This window comes from Schistocerca piceifrons, chromosome 8 (genome assembly GCF_021461385.2).
Source record: "Schistocerca piceifrons isolate TAMUIC-IGC-003096 chromosome 8, iqSchPice1.1, whole genome shotgun sequence".
Lineage (NCBI taxonomy): Eukaryota > Metazoa > Arthropoda > Insecta > Orthoptera > Acrididae > Schistocerca > Schistocerca piceifrons.
In genome coordinates this window covers 142,716,930-142,739,301 of record NC_060145.1, presented here as the reverse complement: position 1 = coordinate 142,739,301, position 22,372 = coordinate 142,716,930, and the positions used below count along the sequence as shown (strand labels likewise).

General features: G+C 43.7%; 1 protein-coding gene across 1 annotated transcript; it reads right to left on the bottom strand.

Annotated features, from left to right (window-relative positions):
- Window positions 1-322: 322 nt before the first annotated feature.
- Window positions 323-22,037, bottom strand: LOC124711612 (apolipophorin-3b-like). Its single transcript, XM_047241776.1, has 4 exons — window positions 21,882-22,037; window positions 11,004-11,198; window positions 8,460-8,606; window positions 323-589 (listed from the first exon to the last, which is right to left on the bottom strand). The coding sequence occupies exons 1-4, from the start codon at window positions 21,924-21,926 to the stop codon at window positions 437-439; spliced, it is 540 nt and encodes a 179-aa protein (XP_047097732.1). The 5' UTR covers window positions 21,927-22,037; the 3' UTR covers window positions 323-436.
- Window positions 22,038-22,372: the final 335 nt, after the last annotated feature.

Here is a 22,372-nt window from a genome sequence, read left to right as displayed (position 1 = left end):
AAAGAGCGAAATGTCTGAGTACGTTCAGTTCTGCTCAGCTGTTTGAAAATCAAATAACGTAAGAGGTTTATCAGCACAGTAATTCATTAAGTTTTCTAAGGGGACGTTTCAAATTGCAACCTGGTTCACGTCGAAGTACAGTAGGTTTCGCTCGGCTTCCCTACTGATGCTATGCTGAGACAATGTTCACAGGTAGGTGCAGGTACGTCGTAAAGGGACGGAAGGAGCCGCGCCGCCGCAACGCCTCCTGGTGGTGAATAATTTTTTGTCTGGTGTGCCACGTGTCACTGAGGCAGGGGTCTGTTGCAGTAAAACGAGTAAATAAATAGAGAGGAAAAAGTTGTATTTTACGATAAACTGTACATGTAATTTATTGGCTAAGACAGGCAGAGAGGAAGGTGGTAGAGGGGACAGACGGCGCTTCCGGCAGCGTGGCTCAGTTGGCAGGCTTCTGGACGGCCGACTGGATGGAGTTCTGCAGGTTGGCCGCTGCCTGCTTCGTCTTCTCGGCGGCCTCCTGCAGCGCCGACTGCACCGGACCCCACGCGTCCTGCGCCGCCGCCTGCGTCTTGCTCGCGATGTCCTGCCACTGCAAGCACACGAGAGGCGTGTCACCAGGGGGCAACATCCTAAAACTGCAATTATCAGTATACCTGATCCGCCAGGTTTCAGGACGTGTCGTCTCCCAAGAAATAAATACAGGGTGGTGCAAATACGAGTTATTTATAATCCGTCTTGATTGCAAAAATGTTTATTCACATGACTGGTTTCGGTTCCTCTAGAACCATCTTCAGATTTGAAATGACAGTGATACTAATTGTTGTGTACATAGTTCCGCGTAGTCAGCGCGTACACAAATTTCCTAATAGAGCGCGCCCCGCTAAGCACAACAGCGCAGGCGCAGCGCTCGTCCGTCTCCGCACTACGAGATGGCGCTGTCTTAGAGACGGACCAAATTCTGCTTCCGCCGATCCGCATATTAATATGTAGCGCAGCCAATGAGATTGCTGCTTACGTAGAACCTTTTCTCCTCGCGGATCACACTCGCGCAGTGATACACGAACGCACGAGGTGTTATAACGAGTGTACAGACCTCCGATTAGTCAGTCTGCATTTGTCTGCACCCGTCTGTACCAGTCTGCATTAGTCTGTACCAGTCTATAGTCAAGTGTCAGTCTGCACCTAAGAAGATTATCGTATTCCTGTACATAGCCATGAAGATAAATGTATAGACACTTTGTCAAGTATCAGAGATATGTGAGAATACGATTAACGTACCAAGACCAAAGGAACTTCAGATTGTCAATTGTAAATAGCATCCAGAACCAAGTTAAGTTATTTTTATGCTTGTTATTATATTAATAAATGTGTGTGAAAATTAATCAAGTTCTGTTTAGAGTTTGTCACCGTCAATCTGCTACTCTAAGCGTGCAAGTGGCATTTATATCGTCTGACCTAACGGCAGAAGATAAACACGCCACGGTAAGACCACGAGACATATTGCTGACACTCGCCTACTTCGTTAGAGCGACAAGTCAAATAATCTGATGGTGTGTGTACCGAAGGTCTTTCAGTATGCATACCACACTAATTAACTATTTCACAAATGCAAACCTGTTTCGTCCTATCCGATCAACATCAAACGTACCAGAACGTACCTGCAATTTCGGTTACAGGAGTAACTCGTTCACACACTGCAACCTTCACATGCTGCATCACATTAAACTGGTTGGCAGAATGCACGCGATTTATATGAATTATAAAACTCTTAAGGACAGGTGGTGTCTGGTACATTTGTTAGATTACATATGCACATACTATATTAAGTAGATTTTTCAAATTTGTTTTTATCTCTAAAAATACTTAGTTAAGATCTGTAGTTGTCAAGGTTAAAACATTTTTGGAATCAAGACGGATTATAAGTAACATTTTATAACCAGTGATTGCGATATCCCTTCAGACAATAATGTCAGTTTTTGCAAATAAAAGTGGCCTGAATTAGAGGATATGCTTGGACGTATAACTACATCCCGCCACGCTCACAACACTTGTGCGCCCACCATGTGATTCAACCGTTTCAGAGCGTAGTGTGCGTAGTGCGGACTGTGTCAGTGTGAGTGGAGTAGTGTGGTACTCACATTGGAGCAGTGGGTCTTCGTTGTGGAAAGTTGCATGAGAACATAGTGCCGGCCGCCGTGGCCGAGCGGCTCTAGGCGCTTCAGTCCGGAACCGCGCGACTGCTACGGTCGCAAGTTCGAATCCTGCCTCGGGCATGAATGTGTGTGATGTCCTTAGGTTAGTTAGGTTTAAGTAGTTCTAAGTTCTAGGGGACTGATGACCTCAGATGTTCAGTCCCATAGTGCTCACAGCCATTTTTTTGAGAACATAGTCGTGGGAACGGTATGGTCACTTGTTTGCTGAGAAGTTTAATGGTGTCAAATGAGTGCCATGGCGTCAGACAGGATGTGTTTTTGAACAAGTCAAAGAACATTCCGAACGGTGCCGCACACCAGAAAATGTGGTTGCAGTACACGAGAAACTGCTTCAGGATCTACTAATCCACCAGACGCCTGTCGCAAGAGACCGGCATATCAAGACGATCATAACCGCCATTTGGCTCTTGCCGCGCGGGATTAGCCGAGCGGTTTAGGCGCTACAGTCATGGACTGTGTGGCTGATCCCGGCGGAGGTTCCAGTCCTCCCTTGGGCATGGGTGCGTGTATTTGTCCTTAGGATAATTTAGGTTAAGTAGTGTGTAAGCATAGGGACTGATGACATTAGCAGTTGAGTCCCATAAGATTTCACACTCACACAATTTGCTTTCTGTACAATTTGTACAGAAACCAAATGGCAGTTATAAGAGTCGAGGGGCATGAAAGGGAAGCAGTGGTTGGGAAGGGAGTGAGACAGGGTTGTAGCCCATCCCCAATGTTATTGAATCTGCATATTGAGCAAGAAGTAAAGGAAACAAAAGAAAAGTTCGGAATAGGAATTAAAATCCATGGAGAACAAATAAAAAATTTGAGGTTCGCCGATGACATTGTAATTCTGTCAGAGACAGCAAAGGACCTGGAAGAGCAGCTGAACGGAATGAACAGAGTCTTGAAAGGAGGATATAGGATGAACATCAACAAAAGCAAAACGAGGATAATGGGATGTAGTCGAATTAAATCGGGTGATGCAGAGGGAATTAGATTAGGAAATGAGATACTTAAAGTAGTAAATAAGTTTTGCTAATTGGGGAGCAAAATAACTGATGATGGTCGAAGTAGAGAAGATATAAAATGTAGACTGGCAATGGCAAGGAAATCGTTTCTGAAGAAGAGAAATTGTTAACGTTGAGTACAGATTTAAATGTCAGGAAGTCGTTTCTGAAAGTATTTGTATAGAGTGTAGCCATGTATGGAAGTGAAACGTGGACGATAAATAGTTTAGACAAGAAGAGAATAGAAGCTTTCAAAATGTGGTGCTACAGAAGAATGCTGAAGATTAGATGGTAGATCACATAACTAATGTGGAGGAATTGAACAGAATTGGGGAGAAGAGAAATTTGTGGCACAACTTGACTAGAAAAAGGGATCGCTTGGTAGGACATATTCTGAGGCATCAAGGGATCAGCAATTTAGTATTGGGGGGCAGCGTGGAGGGTAAAAAACATAGAGGGAGGCCAAGAGATGACTACACTAAGCAGATTCAGAAGGATGTAGGTTGCAGTAGGTACTGGGAGATGAAGCAGCTTGCACAGGATAGAGTAGCATGGAGAGCTGCATCAAACCAGTCTCAGGACTGAAGACCACAACATCAACATGCGGGCGAATACTCCACCTGGATCTGCACGTGCAACCCTGTTGTTCATGCATTAAAAGCAGTAGATGCCACTCAGCACCTTCAGTTTCGTGAGTGGCTGTTCACTGAGACAGCAATGAATGCCTTGGGCATGGCTCTGTTCTTTATGTTTGATAAAGTCTGGTTTCACCTGAGTGGTCATGTTTACTCACAGAACCACAGGTTCCGGGTAGCAGGAATCTGAATAATTTCCACGAAACACCATTGCATGATCAGCAGCTTGGGGTTTGGTGTGAAGCGTCTGCACGCTGCATTATTGGTCCCATTGCCAACAGATTGAAAGCGTTTGTGCAAGCATTAACGGAGGAGGAAAAGACCCACAGTGCTTTCCAATAGGATGGAGCAACTGACCATATAGCCGATCGAACCTTGGTGCAAATTTACACCATATTCACGCCTGACAGTTGTTAGCAGAGGTTAGCTTACCGCGGCCCTAGCTGGCCACTCAGTTCACCTTATCTGTTAGTGTAGTTTTCAAGAACTCCAGCAGAACATTCCGGATGAGATTACAGCAATTCCAGCAGTCCAGCATACTACCGCCTTCAGCAACTTGATGACCAGGGCCCAGAAATGCCAAAAGATGAATGGTGGTCATGTCAGTATCTGATATAGTCAGATTAGTACTGTATTTCGTTTCCTGTGCTGTGTTTCTTTGTATCCTGGAACTCTTTTCTCTGGGCCTCTTTTATTTGTCTCACCCTGTATGAGAGCGTGCTGAAAAATAATGTGTCCGAATTTCTTATGTGAAAAATCTTTAAGTTTTCAAATAAAATACATCTTAATTTTTGATGTCACCGTACTTGCAGTCCTCTGTCCTAGAGGGCACCTAGTTGTACCGTATAACAAGAGACCAGAAATGAGCTCCGTATACTCACTAAAAACTTGCCAACGAGTTCTCTGACGTCATCTCCGAACTCGCCGATTCCGTGTGCCCGTAGATTCGACTCCTGAGTGTCCTCCGCAACCCACTTGTCTCCTGATCCTGCTGTCAGATACAAGTGGACTCGACTCGCTCAGAAAGGAGAGCGAGTACACTCGCTTCATTCCCATTACATACGTAACCGTTTAGAAAGACATTTGCGCCATTAAACTGTAAATTACTGGTCATTTGTTCCACACAGTTTGAGTTCAGCTTTATAGCCATTGTCAAGTGCAACCTGAATGTCACAAAACGGCTGACCTGTCTAAATGTCATAAGCAACCGTTGGTCATGGTGACTATTATATACTTATATGACGATTGATCAGTTAGCCGTGAGTATTGTTCTGTTTACAGGTGCATCTATAAAGATGAAATTTCTTCGAAGACTGCTGTAGATTTACTTTAACATTTATAAATCTATTTAGAGAATGTCTAATAATTACGTTGACATAAACACACTTTCGAGGCCTCACCGAGTCTGTAGCGACCGTATGAGAAAACTTGAAATGAGGGTGAAGCGTAATTTGCAGTTGTGTGCTTTGCATCAATTAATTTTCGTCTTACACCCCCCCACAGTCTCATAAAACACAGCTTCGTCATAGGGCATCTGATCTTGACGGTCGGTTATTTAACTTTTTCAGTCTTACTTAACAGCAGCAAGCTTGTGTTCTGATCTTCCGTAACTACAATAATTCACGACTAGCGTTACACTCTAGCATGCTTCAGTAAGAGAGAACGCCTCGACGAGCATGAAGCGGCCGCAGCGCCACGCTTCTCAGACTCGTACTTGCGAAACTACGGCGGGAACGAACGAAGCCCGTTGCCACTGATGTAACAGCTGCACCTTGATTTGTGAATTATGCAACCCACAACATCAGGCTCATACTCGCCCCGTCTCCGATCTCTATGTGTAACATGGCGGTGTGTAATGTAACTATGTCGGTGCATGAAAAACAATATACTATACTCGAGTTTCGCATTCGACAAGTTCGTCCACATATGGAGCATTCTCTCCTTTAGATGACACACGGGCGCTGCTGCATCTACAACAATCTGATGCCTTGGGTCCACTGTCGTCGATCGTCCTCAATACAGCCCAGACTTGGCCCCATTCAATTTTCATCTGTTTCCGAAACTCAAAGAACATTTTAGAGGGCTTCACTTTGATAGCGATGAAAGTGGTGGAAGCAGCGGTGAGGTTGTGGCTCTGTCAACAAAGTCAGATAGTCTATAGTGATGGTATCAAGAAACTGGTCTCTAGTTAGGAGAAAGGTGTTCGTCGCCGGAGTGATTATGTTTAGAAATAAATATGTAGAATAAAGATGTAAAACATTAATAACATTTCCTGTTATTTAAAGTACTTGAAGAATTTTCACATAAAAATTCGGAGACATTATTTTTCAAGAAAATGGCTCTGAGCACTATGGGACTTAATTAACATCTATAATCATCAGTCCCCTAGAACTTAGAACTACTTAAACCTAACTAACCTAAGGACAGCACACAACACCCAGCCATCACGAGGCAGAGAAAATCCCTGACCCCGCCGGGAATCGAACCCGGGAACCCGGGCGTGGGAAGCGAGAACGCTACCGCACGACCCATTATTTTTCACTACGCCTTCATCTAACAAGGAATATACTAAACGTATCGTATCTCGAAGGGGTGACATGTCCACTAAATAGTTCTGTGCAGGTAGATGACGCTGATACCTATCAAGTAAACATATTTGATTGTGGTATGCAAAGTACATCTTCCTACGTTGTTCGTATGATTATGGTCACAGCCGTTATTTCTGTTAATGGTCTAAATTACACCTGAAGAAAGACAGTCTTCCACCGGACTGTAAATAAAACGCTTTATTCCCCACTACTAGTTTCCGGCATGGCCCATTGTTCAAGCTCATCGGTAGCAACGAGGAAGACGTATCTGCATCTGTTACTACAGATGCGTCAGAAAATGTGCATAGTAAAACATTTTAAAACTCAGTCTGGTCGAATAATGTCTGTCTTCAAGTTCATCCAGGCTGTGGTGCCGATCTAGAAAAATATGATTATGATGAAATCCGTCGTATTAACCAGTTGGGAAATAAAGCTAGAAAATAACCCCAGAATATATTTTTGTTCATATACCAATAATATTAGACTGACACTGAAATTTAAAAGTCTGAAATCTAAAAAAAGTAATCTCTTGGATATCAATAAATATAGGTAAAAAAGTACAATCGAACAAAACTCAAAGTAGAGATACATAATATAAACTTAAAAAACTTGTTCAGCTTTGAAACTTCCAGACAGATCAAAACTATGGGCCTGACCGGATTCGAACCTAGAATCTACGCCTTTTGCGGACAAGTGGTCTACCGAAATTTAAAAAATTTAAATTTTTTGTGGTCTCTCATGTCCCTGATAGCCCATCCGTTCGCATTTTCCCCTAAAGATTCTCATCTGATCACGTTAATGTATTTCCTGCATTATTTGCATGCCTTGTTTTCTCATTATCCACTGGCACGACTGAAGGTTAAGTAACGTGTTTTGTAAGCTTCACTTTTTGTGTTTTTTTGTGTGTAAAATGCATTCCAGCTTCAACATCCTACTAGGTAACTGTTAGAAACCTCCCAGAATTAATCTTAGTACCCTAGGACTGGGACCAAGACAGAATTCGCTTTTCCAGATTGATACCTTAGTATGCAGCCGTGCCAACAGGATGTGTGTCTTGATGACAGCATGCTGCGCTGTTTGCACCCAGTTGAGTGCGAGTACTTGCCAACTTCTGGAGAGGACGTTTTCTTGACATGGAGATTTGATGAAATTTTTCATTTCTTATATAGATAAATGAAATTTTCTACTAAATTTACAGTATTTCCCATCGCAAATGGCAATGCTAAATCTGTGGTTTTGTAGAACCACAGACAATAATGTCTAGAAATGCTTCAGAATTCAGAAACAAATGAAATGTGTGTATCTCAGATTGCAGGAGTGGGTTATTTCACTGATCGAAAGTAATATAGCAACAGATAGATATTTATTGAAGTGGCGCACCAGCTGTCAATAGAACATGACAAAGAAAGGCAATGAATGGCTCTACCTCCATTTTCCATCCTTAGAACTCCATACCACTCCCACCAGCTCCGTGCGACCAATATACTTTTCTGTTATAGATGTGAAGTGAGCCTTTCTTGGACCATGAGATTATTATACTCGTTACCCATATTTAACTCAGCACGGTCATTACATACACTTCCCATGGCGAGACAGAAACTGATGTATCTCCGGATAGTCCACTCAAACCATTACCACCAATCACGAATAGTATAGTTGCTTCAGGACGACTAACAGGAATTTTCGAAAGTAGTGTATGAAACACGTTGGATAGTTTGGCACCAGTATTGCCATACGGGGTGGACATGCGTCCTACAGGAGAGTCAGAGGGTACAGTAGCCGGAGGACGCTAGAATTTTGGTAAAGCTATAGACATTTAATTTGCTCAAATGGACCACAGTATCTCTGTGGAGTGTATCCTAAGGTCATGCACTGTGTCTTTTGATCTTCCGCAGGGCATAACAGATCCTCTAGGAATTTTTCTGAAGCTCTCCAAGGTAACGACAGAACACATAGATCAGGATGGCGATTGCTGTGACCGGTCGGTCACATTCTTGCGTAGAAATACTTGCAGAGAGGCCGGCAACTCACCTGGTGTCCAACGTTGTTGAGTGCCGACTGGAGAGAGTTGAGCTGTTCTTCCAGGTTGAAGGACGTGGCGGCGTCGTGGATGCTGTTGTTCAGGTTACGCGCGAAGGCGTTCAGCTGTTCCGACACAGTGCCCTGGTGCTTCTCGGCCTGCGACAGACAAAAGCCTTCTAAAGGGAACTGCACACTGTTTGGCGGACACATAAACCCTTAATGTGAGACGTAGGAAACCAGTCAAAAAAGTTTACTCAGACTCTACCACATAATGCCATATTGTCAGAGGATATCTGGGTATAGTATAGTGCCACAATGTTTTTCTTAATGATGGGCTGAACACTTTACAGACAACGTAATTCAAACGAAACTGATGGTTCCAGTAATGTTTTCGTAGTAGTTTGTACACAGACTGACCAAATGTAGAACTATTCGTTTGCGAATTTTTCAGTGTTTCGATTGTAAACAGAGGTGGTCTACAATATAGTATTATTTGACATAGAAGAGTGAAAATAATGCTGCTTTACGCCTGCCTTGCGTACTATACTCGCCAATAGGGCAGCCAGTAATCCCTCTCTTCATTAACCCTTCAACAGGGCAGTTATAGTAACATCACCCGCCAACGTTCGTTTCTCAATACCTGCCCAACCTTACGAGACCCTGGAGCATAGGCAGTCACAACATCTGCTGCATTGCTTGTCCTCTTAAAGCTGATTTTATTGTGAGCAGTTATGAGGACATCAGATGCTGTGAGCTGCTGACAAATAGTATGAGGTGCAATTAAAGGCCAGCTCTCTGTTTCGTCCGCTGTCTACAGGGCTATTCATACAGAGTTGTGGGCAAAATTATGCAAACACAAAACCACATTACCCTCCCAAACACGGCGTCGGAAAACCGTTGACATTCAAACCAGCTTCCAGTCGTCTCGGAATGAATAAATACAGGTCTTCTATGGTTTTTAAGTGAGTCTTATACTACTCTTCCTGCAAAATACTGACAAGGTCAGGTAACTGTGATGGAGGTGGATAACGATCACACGCTCTTCTCTCCAAAGTTGACCGCAAAGGCTAAAAAATACTGAGATCTGATGTCAGTGGTGGCCAGGGCAGATCCTGGTGCTCACGAAACCATTCCTGGACGATGCAAGCTGTGTGAACAGGGCCCTATCGTCTTCGAACACAGCATTATCACATGTTCACATGTGTGTAAATTCCTGAGGGACCAAACTACATAGGTCATCGGTCCCTAGACTTACACACTATTTAAACTAACCTATGCTCAGAACAACACACACACCCATGCCCGAGGGAGGACTCGAACCTCCGGCGGGAGGGGCCGCGCAGTTCGTTACATGACGCCTCAAATCGCGTGCCCATTCCGCGCGGCGCAGTATTATCACTGGGGGGAAAAACACTGTACCGTGGGATGGACTTGATCAGCCAAAATGGTCCCATAATCCTTGGCAATAATAGACCTTACAGAGTAACAAAGGAACACATGGATATGGCTGCCCAAATCATCACCAAACTCGAGCCATGTTTCATTCTTGGCACTTAAACTCGGCCAGAAGTTGTAAATAGTGTGAAACGAGATGAATTCGACCAAATGCCTTTTTTTGGTCCATAGTTCACGTTTTGTTGCTTCGTTACCAGATTTTCCTGTTACGGATATTTGCATCACTGATGAGTAGTTTTGTAATTCCAGCTCGCCCTGAAATTCCGTCTTATGGAGCTTCCTTCGTATTGTTTTAGTGATGACAGGGTTCGCGAATGGGACATTCAGTTCTGCAGTGAATTTTTGCAGCTCACTCCTCTAACTTTTCGTCACAATCCTCTTCGACGACCGGTCGTCACAATCACTCAACATACACTATCGTCCGCGTTGCGACTTAGCAGATGCTGTTTTTCCATTTTCCCTGTTTGCTGTACCAGTATTTGATATGATGCCTCCTGGAATATCAAACACTTCCGCTGCCTGGGTCACGGGAGCACCCAGCATGCGAGCACCACCAATTTGCCCAAATTCGAATTCACTCAGCTCCGACGTAACGCATTCACAACCACACAGAACACTGCCCTGCCCGTGGCAGATACTTACAATGTATTGAGGACATTACAAGGTGCGGTTAATTTAAGTGATACATTAATTACAGTAAGTGATACACAGTTTTCCTTCCTATACTTTTATTCCAACACTATAAATTTGATTTTTTTTGCCTTCAGTTATCTGGGAGGTAGTAATCATTCAAGTATCTGGTACTACTGAAAGGAGACTACATACTTGTCGACCAACAAGGGGTGCAATAAACTAGCTTTGGGAATGATAGTGGAAAATGAGATGACCTTGCGAGAAACTTGTTTCAGTGCACAACGCATCTAGGAAGTCCACTTTATGTGGGAGACTCTGTTCATCACGATGTCACACAAAGCACAATGCGAAACTTGAGTCTGCTTAAAATTTATCCCTTGTCTCTTGGATCACACTGGAGAACAACGTTAGTTTTCTGTGGACATCTCCCTGCCTTAGTGTACCATGACGGCGAGCGTCACTCACCTCCTGCTTGAGTGAGGTGGTGACCTCAGCGATCTTGGTCTTGAAGGCATTAGCCTGCTCGGTGAGCAGGTTGAGGGCCTCGTCTTGCGTTGGCAGGCCCAGTGTCTCGCGGAGCTCATGGGCGGCGTTGACGATCGTGTGGTTCAGTTGCTGCACCGTCTCTGCGATGTTCACCTGGCCAGCATCTGGTCGCGCCTGTGGACAGGTGATTTGAGCCGTCAAAGAACGGAAAGAACCCTTATGTTGCTGCGCAATGCGACTTGGTGGGTTAAGTCGAAACAACAATTATTGTGGCTGTATGTATGAACTCGGGAGACCATACTTAACTTACGAGTTGTCCTAGAAGATACACCGAATAAAAGCAAACCAACGTTTCTGGCTATTGTTGATTTAGAGAAAGCTTTTGACCATACTGACTGAAACGCATTTTTTTACATTCTGAAGGTAGTAAGAGTAAAATACAGTGAACGAAATGTTATCTACGACTTGTATAGAAACCACTCTGCTGTTATAACAGTCGACGGAAATGAAAGGGAAGCAGTAGTTGAGCAGGGAGTGATATGATTATAGTCTGTCTCCTGTGTAATTCAATCCGTACATTGAGCAAGCACTAAAAACCAAAGACTAATTAGGAAAGGGAATTACAGTTCATGGAGGGGAAATAAAAACAATGACTTTTGCTTATGACATTCTAATTATGTCAGAGATGGCCAATAACTTGGAAGACTGTGTCCTGAAGAGTTTATAAGACAAATATCGACAAACGTAAAAAAAGGGCAATGCAGTTTAGTCAAATTACATCAGGCGATGCTGATACAATTCCATAAGGAAATGACACACTAAAAACAGTAGATCAGTTTTGCTTTTTAAGCAGCAAGATAAGTGATGATGACTGAAGTAGAGAGGATAGAAAATGCAGACTGATAGTAGAAAGAAACTCGTTTCTGAAAAAGAGGAATTTTTTAACATCGGGTATAAATGTGTTAGAGAGGTCTTTGTATGGAGTTGAGCCTTGTACGGAAGTGAAACGTGAACAATAAGAAGCTCAGACAAGAAGAGAATAAAACCTTTTGAGATGTTGTGCCACAGAATAATGTTGAAAATTAGACGGATAGATCGAATAATTAATGAGCAGGTGCTGAACCGAATTGAGGAATAAGAAATTTTTGGCTCAACTTGAGTAACAGCACGGATCCGTTGATGGTACACAATCAAATAAAACTCTATGGTTCCAGGGAACTTTTCAAGTCTGAAGCATCTACTACGTATATATGCAGACTGAAGGGCAGAATTAATATTTGTACCACGGGCAGGATTCGAACCCAGGTACCCCACTCTCCAGGCAGATGTGCTAACTACTACGGCACCCTAGCACAGTGGCATGTTTGAGACTTGGAAATGTCTCTGGAACTATATACTTTTATTTGATTAAATCAATTATGCCTGAGTTTCAAGCAGGACACCCCGTTTCATTTGATGTTGAGGTGCTATTCCAATACATTTGGGAAGCCTCTGCAATGCTGTTAGAGTTTAGGGGGCATACCAAGTGGGCAGCGGCGTGCATAGAACTTTGAATTGAGGAGGGAGGCGTGCTAGGGTAGTCCGTCCAATTGTGCAAAGCCACCGTACCAGGGTGGCGTAGTGGCTAGCACATCTGCCTAGTGAGCCGGAGACCTGGGTTCAAAACCTGGCCTTGGTACAAACTGTCATTCAATTTGCATATATACATGATAGGACACATACTGAGACATCGAAGAATCGTCATATGGTACTGGAAGGAATTTTAGGAGTACGAAATGTAGAGGGGGACCATATCTTGAAAATAATAAGCAGGATCAAGTGGATGTAGGTTTCAGTAGTTATGCAGAGAGGAAGAGGCTTTCATAGGATAGACTAGCCTGGAGAGCTGCATCAGTGTAGTATTCGGATGGGCGGCCTGAACATTAATATAATAGCTAGAGTCCTTTCTGGGTCGAATCCGCCCGGTGGATTAACGACGAGGGCCAGTGTACCAGCCAGCCTGGATGTGGTTTTTAGGCGGTTTTCCACATCCCGCTAGGTGAATACCGGGCTGGTCTCCACGTTCCACCTCGGTTACACCCGTTGCAGACATTTGAAACACGTCCACACTATTTCACGATTTCCACCAGACGCAGACAGTTGGGGTACACTGATTCGGTCCTGGGGGGGGGGGGGGGGGGTGTACAGGGTGGCGGCAGGAAGGGCATCCCGCCATCCGTAACACTAACAACATTGCCAAATCCGTTGTAACCACGCAGACCCTGCGATCGCTGCGGGACTATGGCGTAAGCGAAAGAAAGAAAGAAAGAAAATCCTTTCTGGGGGCCGTGATTGATCAGTATCTTTTATTGTGAAGGACATGCTAAGCAGAACACAATATCTGTTTTTTATGCCTCTAATATAAACGGCTTAACGCAGATTTGAAACTTATTATCACCATCGTAAAATTTCTAGATACCAGTGCCGAGGTATATCATGCCGGCCGGTGTGGCCGTGCGGTTCTAGGCGCTTCAGCCTGGAACCGCGTGACCGCTACGGTCGCAGGTTCGAATCCTGCCTCGGGCATGGATGTGTATGATGTCCTTAGGTTAGTTAGGTTTAAGTAGTTCTAAGTTCTAGGGGACTGATGATCACAGATGTTAAGTCCCATAGTGCTCAGAGCCATTTGAACCATTTTTTTGAGGTATATCATCGACCCAATCTCACTGGGTGGATACAGGAAAATCCCGTTGAAATACTGAAGTACTGAAAGAGTTGAAGAAGTTCGTGTTACACCATACACTGGTTTTAGTGAATAATGCTTTCTCAAGTCGACTAAAATACGTATTAACAGACATTTCTTGCTGGGGTAGGATAACACGAAAAACGTCATACCCAAGTTAATAGTTGTCTTGAAGAAAATTCCTTGAAAATATGATGTTTTCTAAACATTTGATTGACTAAATATCAATTTCTTCAACTATGTTACAAATGTGGACCATATTTTACAAAAAATGTTTCAGGTCTTGCCAAGCCAAGCACAACGTGCTGTACTTACATAGCGGAGTGAGAAGTTGAAACTCATCAAATGTCCAGAAAGCATCAGGTTTCAATGAGGATTTTCTTGACCAAGAGAACTGTACGTGACGTTTTACATGATAATCTTGTCTACCAGTAGAATTTTGCTGTACGTATTTTTAGAAAATGGTTCAAATGGCTCTAAGCACTATGGGACTTAACATCTGAGGTCATCAGTCCCCTAGACTTACAACCACTTAAACCTAACTAACCTCCATGCTCGAGGCAGGATTCGAACCTGCGATCGTAGCAGCAGCGCAGTTCCGGACTGAGGCGTCTAGAACCGCCCGGCCACAGCGGCCGGCGTATTTTTACATCAATTTGAAAATGATACTTCCTCCCGAAAGTATTCGTCAATAAAACATTTCTCACTAGAAGCAGCTTATGGTTGGTAGCATGGATTGTTTCAGTATGCGGCGGGACGTAAATAAAATAAGTTGCTCATTATTATGGTAGGTCAAGTAACTTTTATTGAATGCCGCGTTACACGTAAAAGTGACACAGATGAACTATTTCCAAAATAGTCATCAAGTCCCCGAAAACAATGATCGGAACGTTCCACCAGTCGTTCAGTTGCTCGACGGTAGACATGCACTCTATGGTGACGGAGCTATTCGGGACCCACTGTGTGAACTTACTCATCGTTCGAAAATTTCTTGCCGCTTAGATTTTCTTTCAGTTTGTAGAAGAGCTGGAACTCGCATGCTGCAAAATCTGGATTATATTGCGGATCAGTGGTAGCCACGTCTTTTCGGCCTTGGTGAAACTGCTACGATCATTTCACTGCGAATGGACGCGTCACAACATTTGGTCCATATACTGCCACAATTTCACGGTGAATCTGTGTGCAATTTTGCCTACAAGACTTGAATTATCCCACACAGTTCAGCTTTGGAGTACGTTCCCAGTTCACGAGTTATTTCAATCGCACACTGTGAAACACGTGTTATCCATCCTGCAGCAGAACTGGGTCTGTAGGAAACACGGAACCTGTACTACCTTCCGATATTGCGGCACCCTTGTTGCGTCATGGTCTTAGCGTGGGACGAAACGTGTAACTTACTTTCTGAAGTCCCTACGTACATACACGATCTGATAGATAGGGTGACTGTTTGCTGAAGACGCTGTAGCGTTCGGGACAGTGTCGTCTAAATTTACTGCAGAAAGAGACAAGAGGAATTGGACATAATTCGCATTTGATGAAATGAATGGCAGCCTGCTGTAAATGTGAAAAAAGTAAATTAATGCACATGCGTGCGAAAAACAATCCTATAACGTTCGAATACAGTACAGGTGGTGTGCTGTTTGACACGGTCACGTCGGTGAAATATCTAGGCATATCGTTCTGAAAAGCAATGTGAAATGGAACGAGCACGTAAGATCGGTTATAGGGAACGCGAGTGGTCCACTTCGATTTTGATGGAGACTTACAGGAAAGTGTAGCTCATCTATAAAAGAGACCGCATACAGAACACTTGTGTGATCCATTCTTGAATTGCTCAAGTGTCTAGGATCCTCAGCAGGTCGGATTAAAGGAAAACTTCCAAGCAAGTCAGAGGCGCGCTTCTAGAATTGTTACCGCTAGGTTCGATCAACACTCGAATATTACGAAAACACAGTGTAAACTCAAAATACGGATGGAGGAAGGCGTTTTTTTTCGTGAAATACTTTCGAGAAAGTTTAGACAACGGTCATTTGCGACAGACTGCAGAACCATGCTACTCCCACAAACATACAGCGAAGACAAGAAAAATCGGGGTTCGCACGGACGCATATAGTCAGTCGTTCTAAGCTCGTCCCATTTGCATGGGGGGCAGGAGGGGGAATGACTAGTAGTAGTACAAACTACCCTCGGCCATGCACCATATGGTGAATATGTATGTAGAAGTAAAATATTTGAGTTTGACATTTGCTTGGTGAAAGTAGTGTTGATTTTCCAGTTAATGTTGATTCTGATTGGGGCACAGGTAGAAGTGTTACACATAAATCCCGAAAAATCCTATTTTTATTTTGTAATTAACTCTTTCCTTACATCATTGATGACTGGACCCAAGGAACCTTATAGTAACTCCAATAGCAGTGGATTTCGTTTTTCAGTTTTGGAAGCTATTATCTTAATATTGGAAGTAATTCTTTTTTATTGTTACTACACGGTTGAACTTAAATAATAACTGTAAATAAGATGAGAATGCATTACTTTATGTATTTGTGGTGGTGTGCCTTTGCCATCCTCTGATCCTTGAACTTATTCGCCCGACCAGTTACCAGAGGATTTACAGTTTTTACAACTCATTGTAGGAGATGAAAGAAGTGCTAAGTCACAGAAAAAATTCCAGGACCAACTGGGCATCGAATTCCAGACTTTTGGGTTGGTAGTTGGACACTCACAAGCTTTGCCACAGAATTATGCGTTAACGGGATAAAACTATAAAAAATAAATCGCCTGTCTAAGAATGTAGGGGTCGTTTGTAAAAACCCTCAAAAGGAAAGTGACGAAATATTTTATAAAGTAAGACATTCCATCTTGTTGTAGGCGGAAGAATTTTGGGCTCGAAGCTTGAGACATCTTAGGCAGTAGGAAACAACAAGAATGAAGTTATTCAGATCTGTCAAGGGTTGGAGCAGAGGAAATCAAATCGGCAACAATTGCATAAGGACTGAAGAAGATGCCCAATATTAATAGAAAACGCTGCATAGGACAAAACTGAATGGAAGGAACAAGTTGTGCGTACGTAGGAGACCAAATCTCAAAGTAAGCTTTCCTTCATAAAAATGTGGGAAGAAGATCAGTGAGCAGTCCGAGGAAACGATGGTAAATCGGAAACAGGTTTCCTTAGCGTCAACGCGGAAAGTCAGAAAAAATAACTAATTTTCGTCTTGATCTACAATGAGTAGATTTCAGATTTCTGGCAGTAATGTAGCCACAAACAATCACAAATTTCTTTTTCGTGGGGGTGAAGCACCGAGGAAACGCCGTAAGCGTCCCAGCCGTAAGAGCATACGTCGTCAGGAATGCGAGAAGCCAGCCATATCGCAGCAGCAGTGGGTCTGCTGTCGCTCGTGACATAACACTGGTGCGGGTCGCGCCTTGATCTTGAGCCGGCGGGAGGCCATCCTGGTGTCGGTTATCGCTAGGTCAGAGTTCACTCGCTATCGGCCGTCTGTGTGGACACTTGGCCAACATCCGCCAAGTTGAGGGCCGCCTCCGAAAACTTCTGTTAAGGGAATACATTAGCGAGTAGCAACGTGGTGCATCTTCACTCGCTCTGGATCCAAAGCAGGACAGTTGATATTTTTAAAAATATCGGGCTTCCGATTTATCGATATTTAAAAAACGTCACTATCGAAAAGAAGTATCGATATTTCGAATGAAGAACATATCGACGTACGGCCTATAAAAATGTGGGCTGCATGTTGTGAATATACTGCCAGAGGTGTATATTTAAGCGCAGTATTGATTTTTTTTAGATATTCTGTACACCAACAAGTTACCATCCTGCTTATCCCCCTTAGAGCAAGAACTGAAAGGAAAACGATGCGCGTTCACGCTTGGTGAAAACCACTTTTTTAGATACGGTAGCCGGCCGTTGTGGGTGAGCGGTTCTAGGCGCTTCAGTCCAGAACCGCTGCTGCTACGGTCGCAGGTTCGAATCCTGCCTCGGGCATCGATGTGTGTGATGTCCTTAGGTTAGTTAGGTTTAAGTAGTTTTAAGTCTAGGGGACTGATGACCTCAGATGTTAAGTCCCATAGTTCAGAGCCATTTGAACCATTTTTTAAACAACGGTAACTGTATGTAAGTGGCACAGTAAAAGGTGTCCGATGGGTCCGACGTTCGGTTTCGTCATGTATCGGATTTTTCCAGAACGCTTCACGTTGACTTATCTGTTTCTTCATTTCCGTAAACGACAGCGAACTAGTACTTGTGGTGTCAAAATTGCGTGGTGAAGTTAAACGTTGCAGTTTCTATTGATAGCGCCCAACGCCGATTATGTCAGCGTTTCCCCTCACATGTCTCCATTCTCCGCAAAAACCAGTCATGTTATTTAGATTTTTGTTCGTCATTTTCAGCACCTGTTTTGAAGAATGCCGATGTGAAGAAATACCACACTAGTTGCGTTAAAAATTGATTTTTAACGCAACTGATGTGCTATTTCCTAACATCAGAACACCTCAAAGAGTACTGGACATGATGAAAACTCAAAAAGTAGTAAGACTCCTTCACACAGTGAAAATAAAATTACGTTGTTCTACAATTTCAAAAGAACAATTTCAATTATTTACTGAAAATTTCGAAAAAGTATAATATAAAATAAAAATATCGGCACTCGGTTTTGCCATACCGATATCGACTTATCCAGCAGAAAATTATCGCCGATATATACCGAAATGATGGGAAAATGCAGATATATCGATACTTTGTCCAGAGCCCTATTCCAAAGTCGAAGTACGCGGGTGAGTACTGGTCTTGCGGTAAAACGTCTGCACTGTACACAGGCTCGCCATGAAACCCCGGTGGTATATGGTCAAATGCAATGTTGCGACCATCCGTGGTGAAATGCTGCCAACAAACTGACTAAAGCAGCGCAGGCTTGACTGATTCTGATCGGGAAAGAAGAAGGCCATCGGCACAGGCGACAATTTCTCGAACTTATTCGGAGCAGTCACATATTTTCCAACGCTGAGGACGTTCACACGGCTGTTCTATCACTAAGAGAGGGGACGACTCGTACAACGTCTCGATCGTTGGTTACGCAACCTTGGTGACCATGTGAAAAACAGAGTAAAGTATTTGTGCCACTTCGAAGTGTAGTGTAGCCTTCAATAGAAGTAGCCTGGCTTGCCGTTGTTTTGTGTAACTTATTATTTTAAATCTCATTGTGATAACAAACTGCTTGAATTCCGCTCCTACCAAGAAAGCTTTGTTACTTAATACTTAAAAAGGCACGTGACTTACTGGCCAACGGTCTTGCCGCAGCGATTACACCGCTTCCTGTCACATCATTGAAGTTAAGCTCTGTCGGTGTAGGCTAGTACTTGGATGGCTGACCCTACCGGTTTGCCGAGCGCTGTTGGCAAGCGGATTTCACTCAGCCTTTGTGAGGCCAATTGAACAGCTGCTTGACTGAGAAGTAGCGGCTCCGGTCACGAAAAGGGACTTGAGGACAAGCGCACTAAATCACTAACTGAACATTCTGAGAATGGATACTCATTTGATGTACATTTGCAAATGGTTACACTAATAAATAAGAAAAAGCACGTTCATTTGCGTGACGCTATTCCTGTTCTCAGTACGTCTCACTTACCTTACATTATTTGGTAGCAAGAAATTTTTGCAGACCTGGATTTCATAAGTGTAATATGACCGCAGTCAAGTTTAACCGCCATGGAAAAGTGTACAGTTATTACAGAAAGTTTGAAACGTTACTTAAAGACAAGGAAAGGTGAATTTACATGGTTCAAATGGCTCTGAGGACTATGGGACTTAACATCTGAGGTCACCAGTCCCCTAGAACTTAGAACTACTTAAACCTAACTAACCTAAGGACATCACACACATCCATGCCCGAGGCAGGATTCGAACCTGCGACCGTAGCGGTCGCGCGGTTCCAGACTGAAGCGCCTAGAACCACTCGGCCACACCGGTCGGCCTGAATTTACATATTTAGTGCTGCCACTGTAATTATATTTGAAAGAGAAGGGATTTCTGGGTCTTGCAAAAAGTTCTAGACGTCAAAAGTAGCTACGTGTCGGCTCCTGTAGCTCGCCAACACCGTTTCTGCTTTTTGTTGTACTTCTCATAATTAGTCTCCAATGAAAGTAGCATCTCTACTAATTTTAGCATCACCGTTTCCAGGTATATTTTCCCATATTTCGACAGCTAATAGTTGAAATATCAGTATATGTACCGCCGAAGCGAGTACAACTAATAGTATTGTTCGGTTTCTTCTGAAGTTCGGTACTCATTTGATTTTTAACACAACAAGGCTAGCAAAGACTTCCAGTAATTCTAAAATGAACGCGCGTTCCACAGAGCGTGACGCTATTTGCACAATTAACTTTACTCAACACAAAAAATCGCACAAAGTAAGCAGTCTGGTGTACGGAACTGAGCTGGCGAAGATATTCAAAATTAGCCAGAGACTATACAGCACAACCAGTCTGCGCAATAAAAATCTAATTTCAGTAGATCCGTCGATACACTGTGCAAAAGAACGGAGCCGCAAAATTACAGACCAATATCTTCAATCGGTTTCCTGCAGATCCCTTGAACATATTCTCAGTTGAAATATAGTAAATTTCCTTGAGGGGGAAAGCTTTTGTTCAAAAACCAACACAATTTTAGAAAGCGTCGCTCGTGCGAAAGTCAGATTGCCCTTGCCTTACATGAGATCCAGCGAACCGTGGATGAAATGAAATAGGCGGACGCCGTATTCCTAGATTTCCGTACAGCGTTTGATACGGTGCAACACTGCCGACTATTAATGAAGTTACAAGCATATGGAATGTGAGTGATTCAAAGATGGGTCGAAGACTTCTTAAGTAACAGAACTCAGTAAGTTGTACTGGTCGGCGAGTATTCGTCAGTGACAAGGGTATCGCCGGCCGGGGTGTCCGAGCGGTTCTAGGTACTACAGTCTGGAACCGCGCGACCGCTACGGTCGCAGGTTCGAATCGTTCCTCGGGCATGGATGTGTGTGATGTCCTTAGGTTAGTTAGGTTTAAGTAGTTCTAAGTTCTAGGGGACTGATGACCCCAGAAGTTAGGTCCCATAGTGCTCAGAGCCATTTGAACCATTTTGGACAAGGGTATCGTCAGGACTGCCCCAGGGAACTGTGCTAGGGCCACTGATATTTTCTATATACATAAATGACCTGGCGGACATGGTAAGCAGAAGTGTGAGGTTGTTTGCTGATGAAGCCGTGGCCTATGAGAAGGTGTCGTCGTTGAGTGACTGTAGGAGGATACAAGATGATTAATACAAAATTGCTAGTTGGTGTGATGAATGTTAGTTAGCTCTAATTGTAGAAAAATGTAAGTTAACGCGGATAAATGGGAACAACAAACCCATAATGTTCGAGTGCAGTATTAGTAGTGTACAGCCTGACAGAGTCATGTCTATTAAATATCTAAGCGTAATGTTGCAAAGCAATATGAAATTTAATGAGATGCAAGTATTGTAGTAGGGAAAGCGAATGGTCGACTTCGATTTATTGGGAGAATTTTAGGAAAGTTAGGTTCATCTGTAAAGGAGACGACTTAAAGGACACTAGTGTGACCTATTCTTGAGTACTGTTCCAATGTTTGGGATCCGCACTTGGTCGGATTAAAGTAAGACATCGAAGCAATTCAGAGGCGGGCTGCTACATTTCATATCAGTAGTTTCGAACAACACGCACGTATTACGGAGACGCTTCGGGAACACAGATGGGTATCCCTGGAGAGCAGGCGACTATCTTTTCGGGAAGCACTACTGAGAAAATTTGGGGACCCAGGATTTGAGGCTGACTGCAGAACGATTCTACTGCCGTCAGCGTACATTTCACGAAGATAAGATCAGAGAAATTACGGCTCGTACGGAGACATATAGATAGTCGTTTTTCCTCGCTCTATTTGCAAGTGGAGGAGGAAAGAAAATAACTAGTATTGGTACAGAGTACCTTCCGTCACGCAACATATAGTGGCTTGCGGAGTACGTATGTAGATGTAGAACCTTATGTCTTATTTATGAATCGTCAATAACATTGCACAGTATTATTGACAGTCTAGGAGTCGCTTTAGACGTGTAGCGGACGGCTCACCTGGCAGGCGACGGCCAACATCAGGACAGCCAGCAGAGTCTTCATGGCGCTTGCGGTGGCGGCTTCTGCGGTCGTGTGGTCGTGGGGAGCGCTGAGTGCGTTGCAGCTGGCTGCGCCGCCCGCGCGCTATATAGACGGCTGTGGACGCCGAACTTTGCTCCGGGACACCACTCCCTCTCTCCCTCCCGCCTCCCACTCTGCCTGTCAGATGAGGGAAGTGAGTCACGGCCAGGCGGATCTCCTCCACGGTCCTCTCCCACTGTCTCCGTGATACCCCCGCGTCTGCTTTCGCATTTTTCCACATGCACGCTTGGCGGCGTTTCATTGCTGCGAGACCCCAGTCAGTCACCGGATGCCACGGTTTTCTAAGCATCCACATCATTTGTGTCATGAACAGAGATATACATAATCATCATCATCATCATCACAATCATAATCATCTTCCTTTCGAAAATTGGGCTATTACTTGGTTCAGATTTGCGAACGAAATC

Excerpts from the sequence above, each read along its gene's own strand:
- LOC124711612 (XM_047241776.1), bottom strand. The coding sequence starts at position 21,926 with ATGAAGACTCTGCTGGCTGTCCTGATGTTGGCCGTCGCCTGCCAG. Across the intron at positions 11,199-21,881 it reads TGTTGGCCGTCGCCTGCCAG|GCGCGACCAGATGCTGGCCA; the intron begins GTGAGCCGTCCG and ends ACCTGTCCACAG. Across the intron at positions 8,607-11,003 it reads CCACCTCACTCAAGCAGGAG|GCCGAGAAGCACCAGGGCAC; the intron begins GTGAGTGACGCT and ends TGTCTGTCGCAG.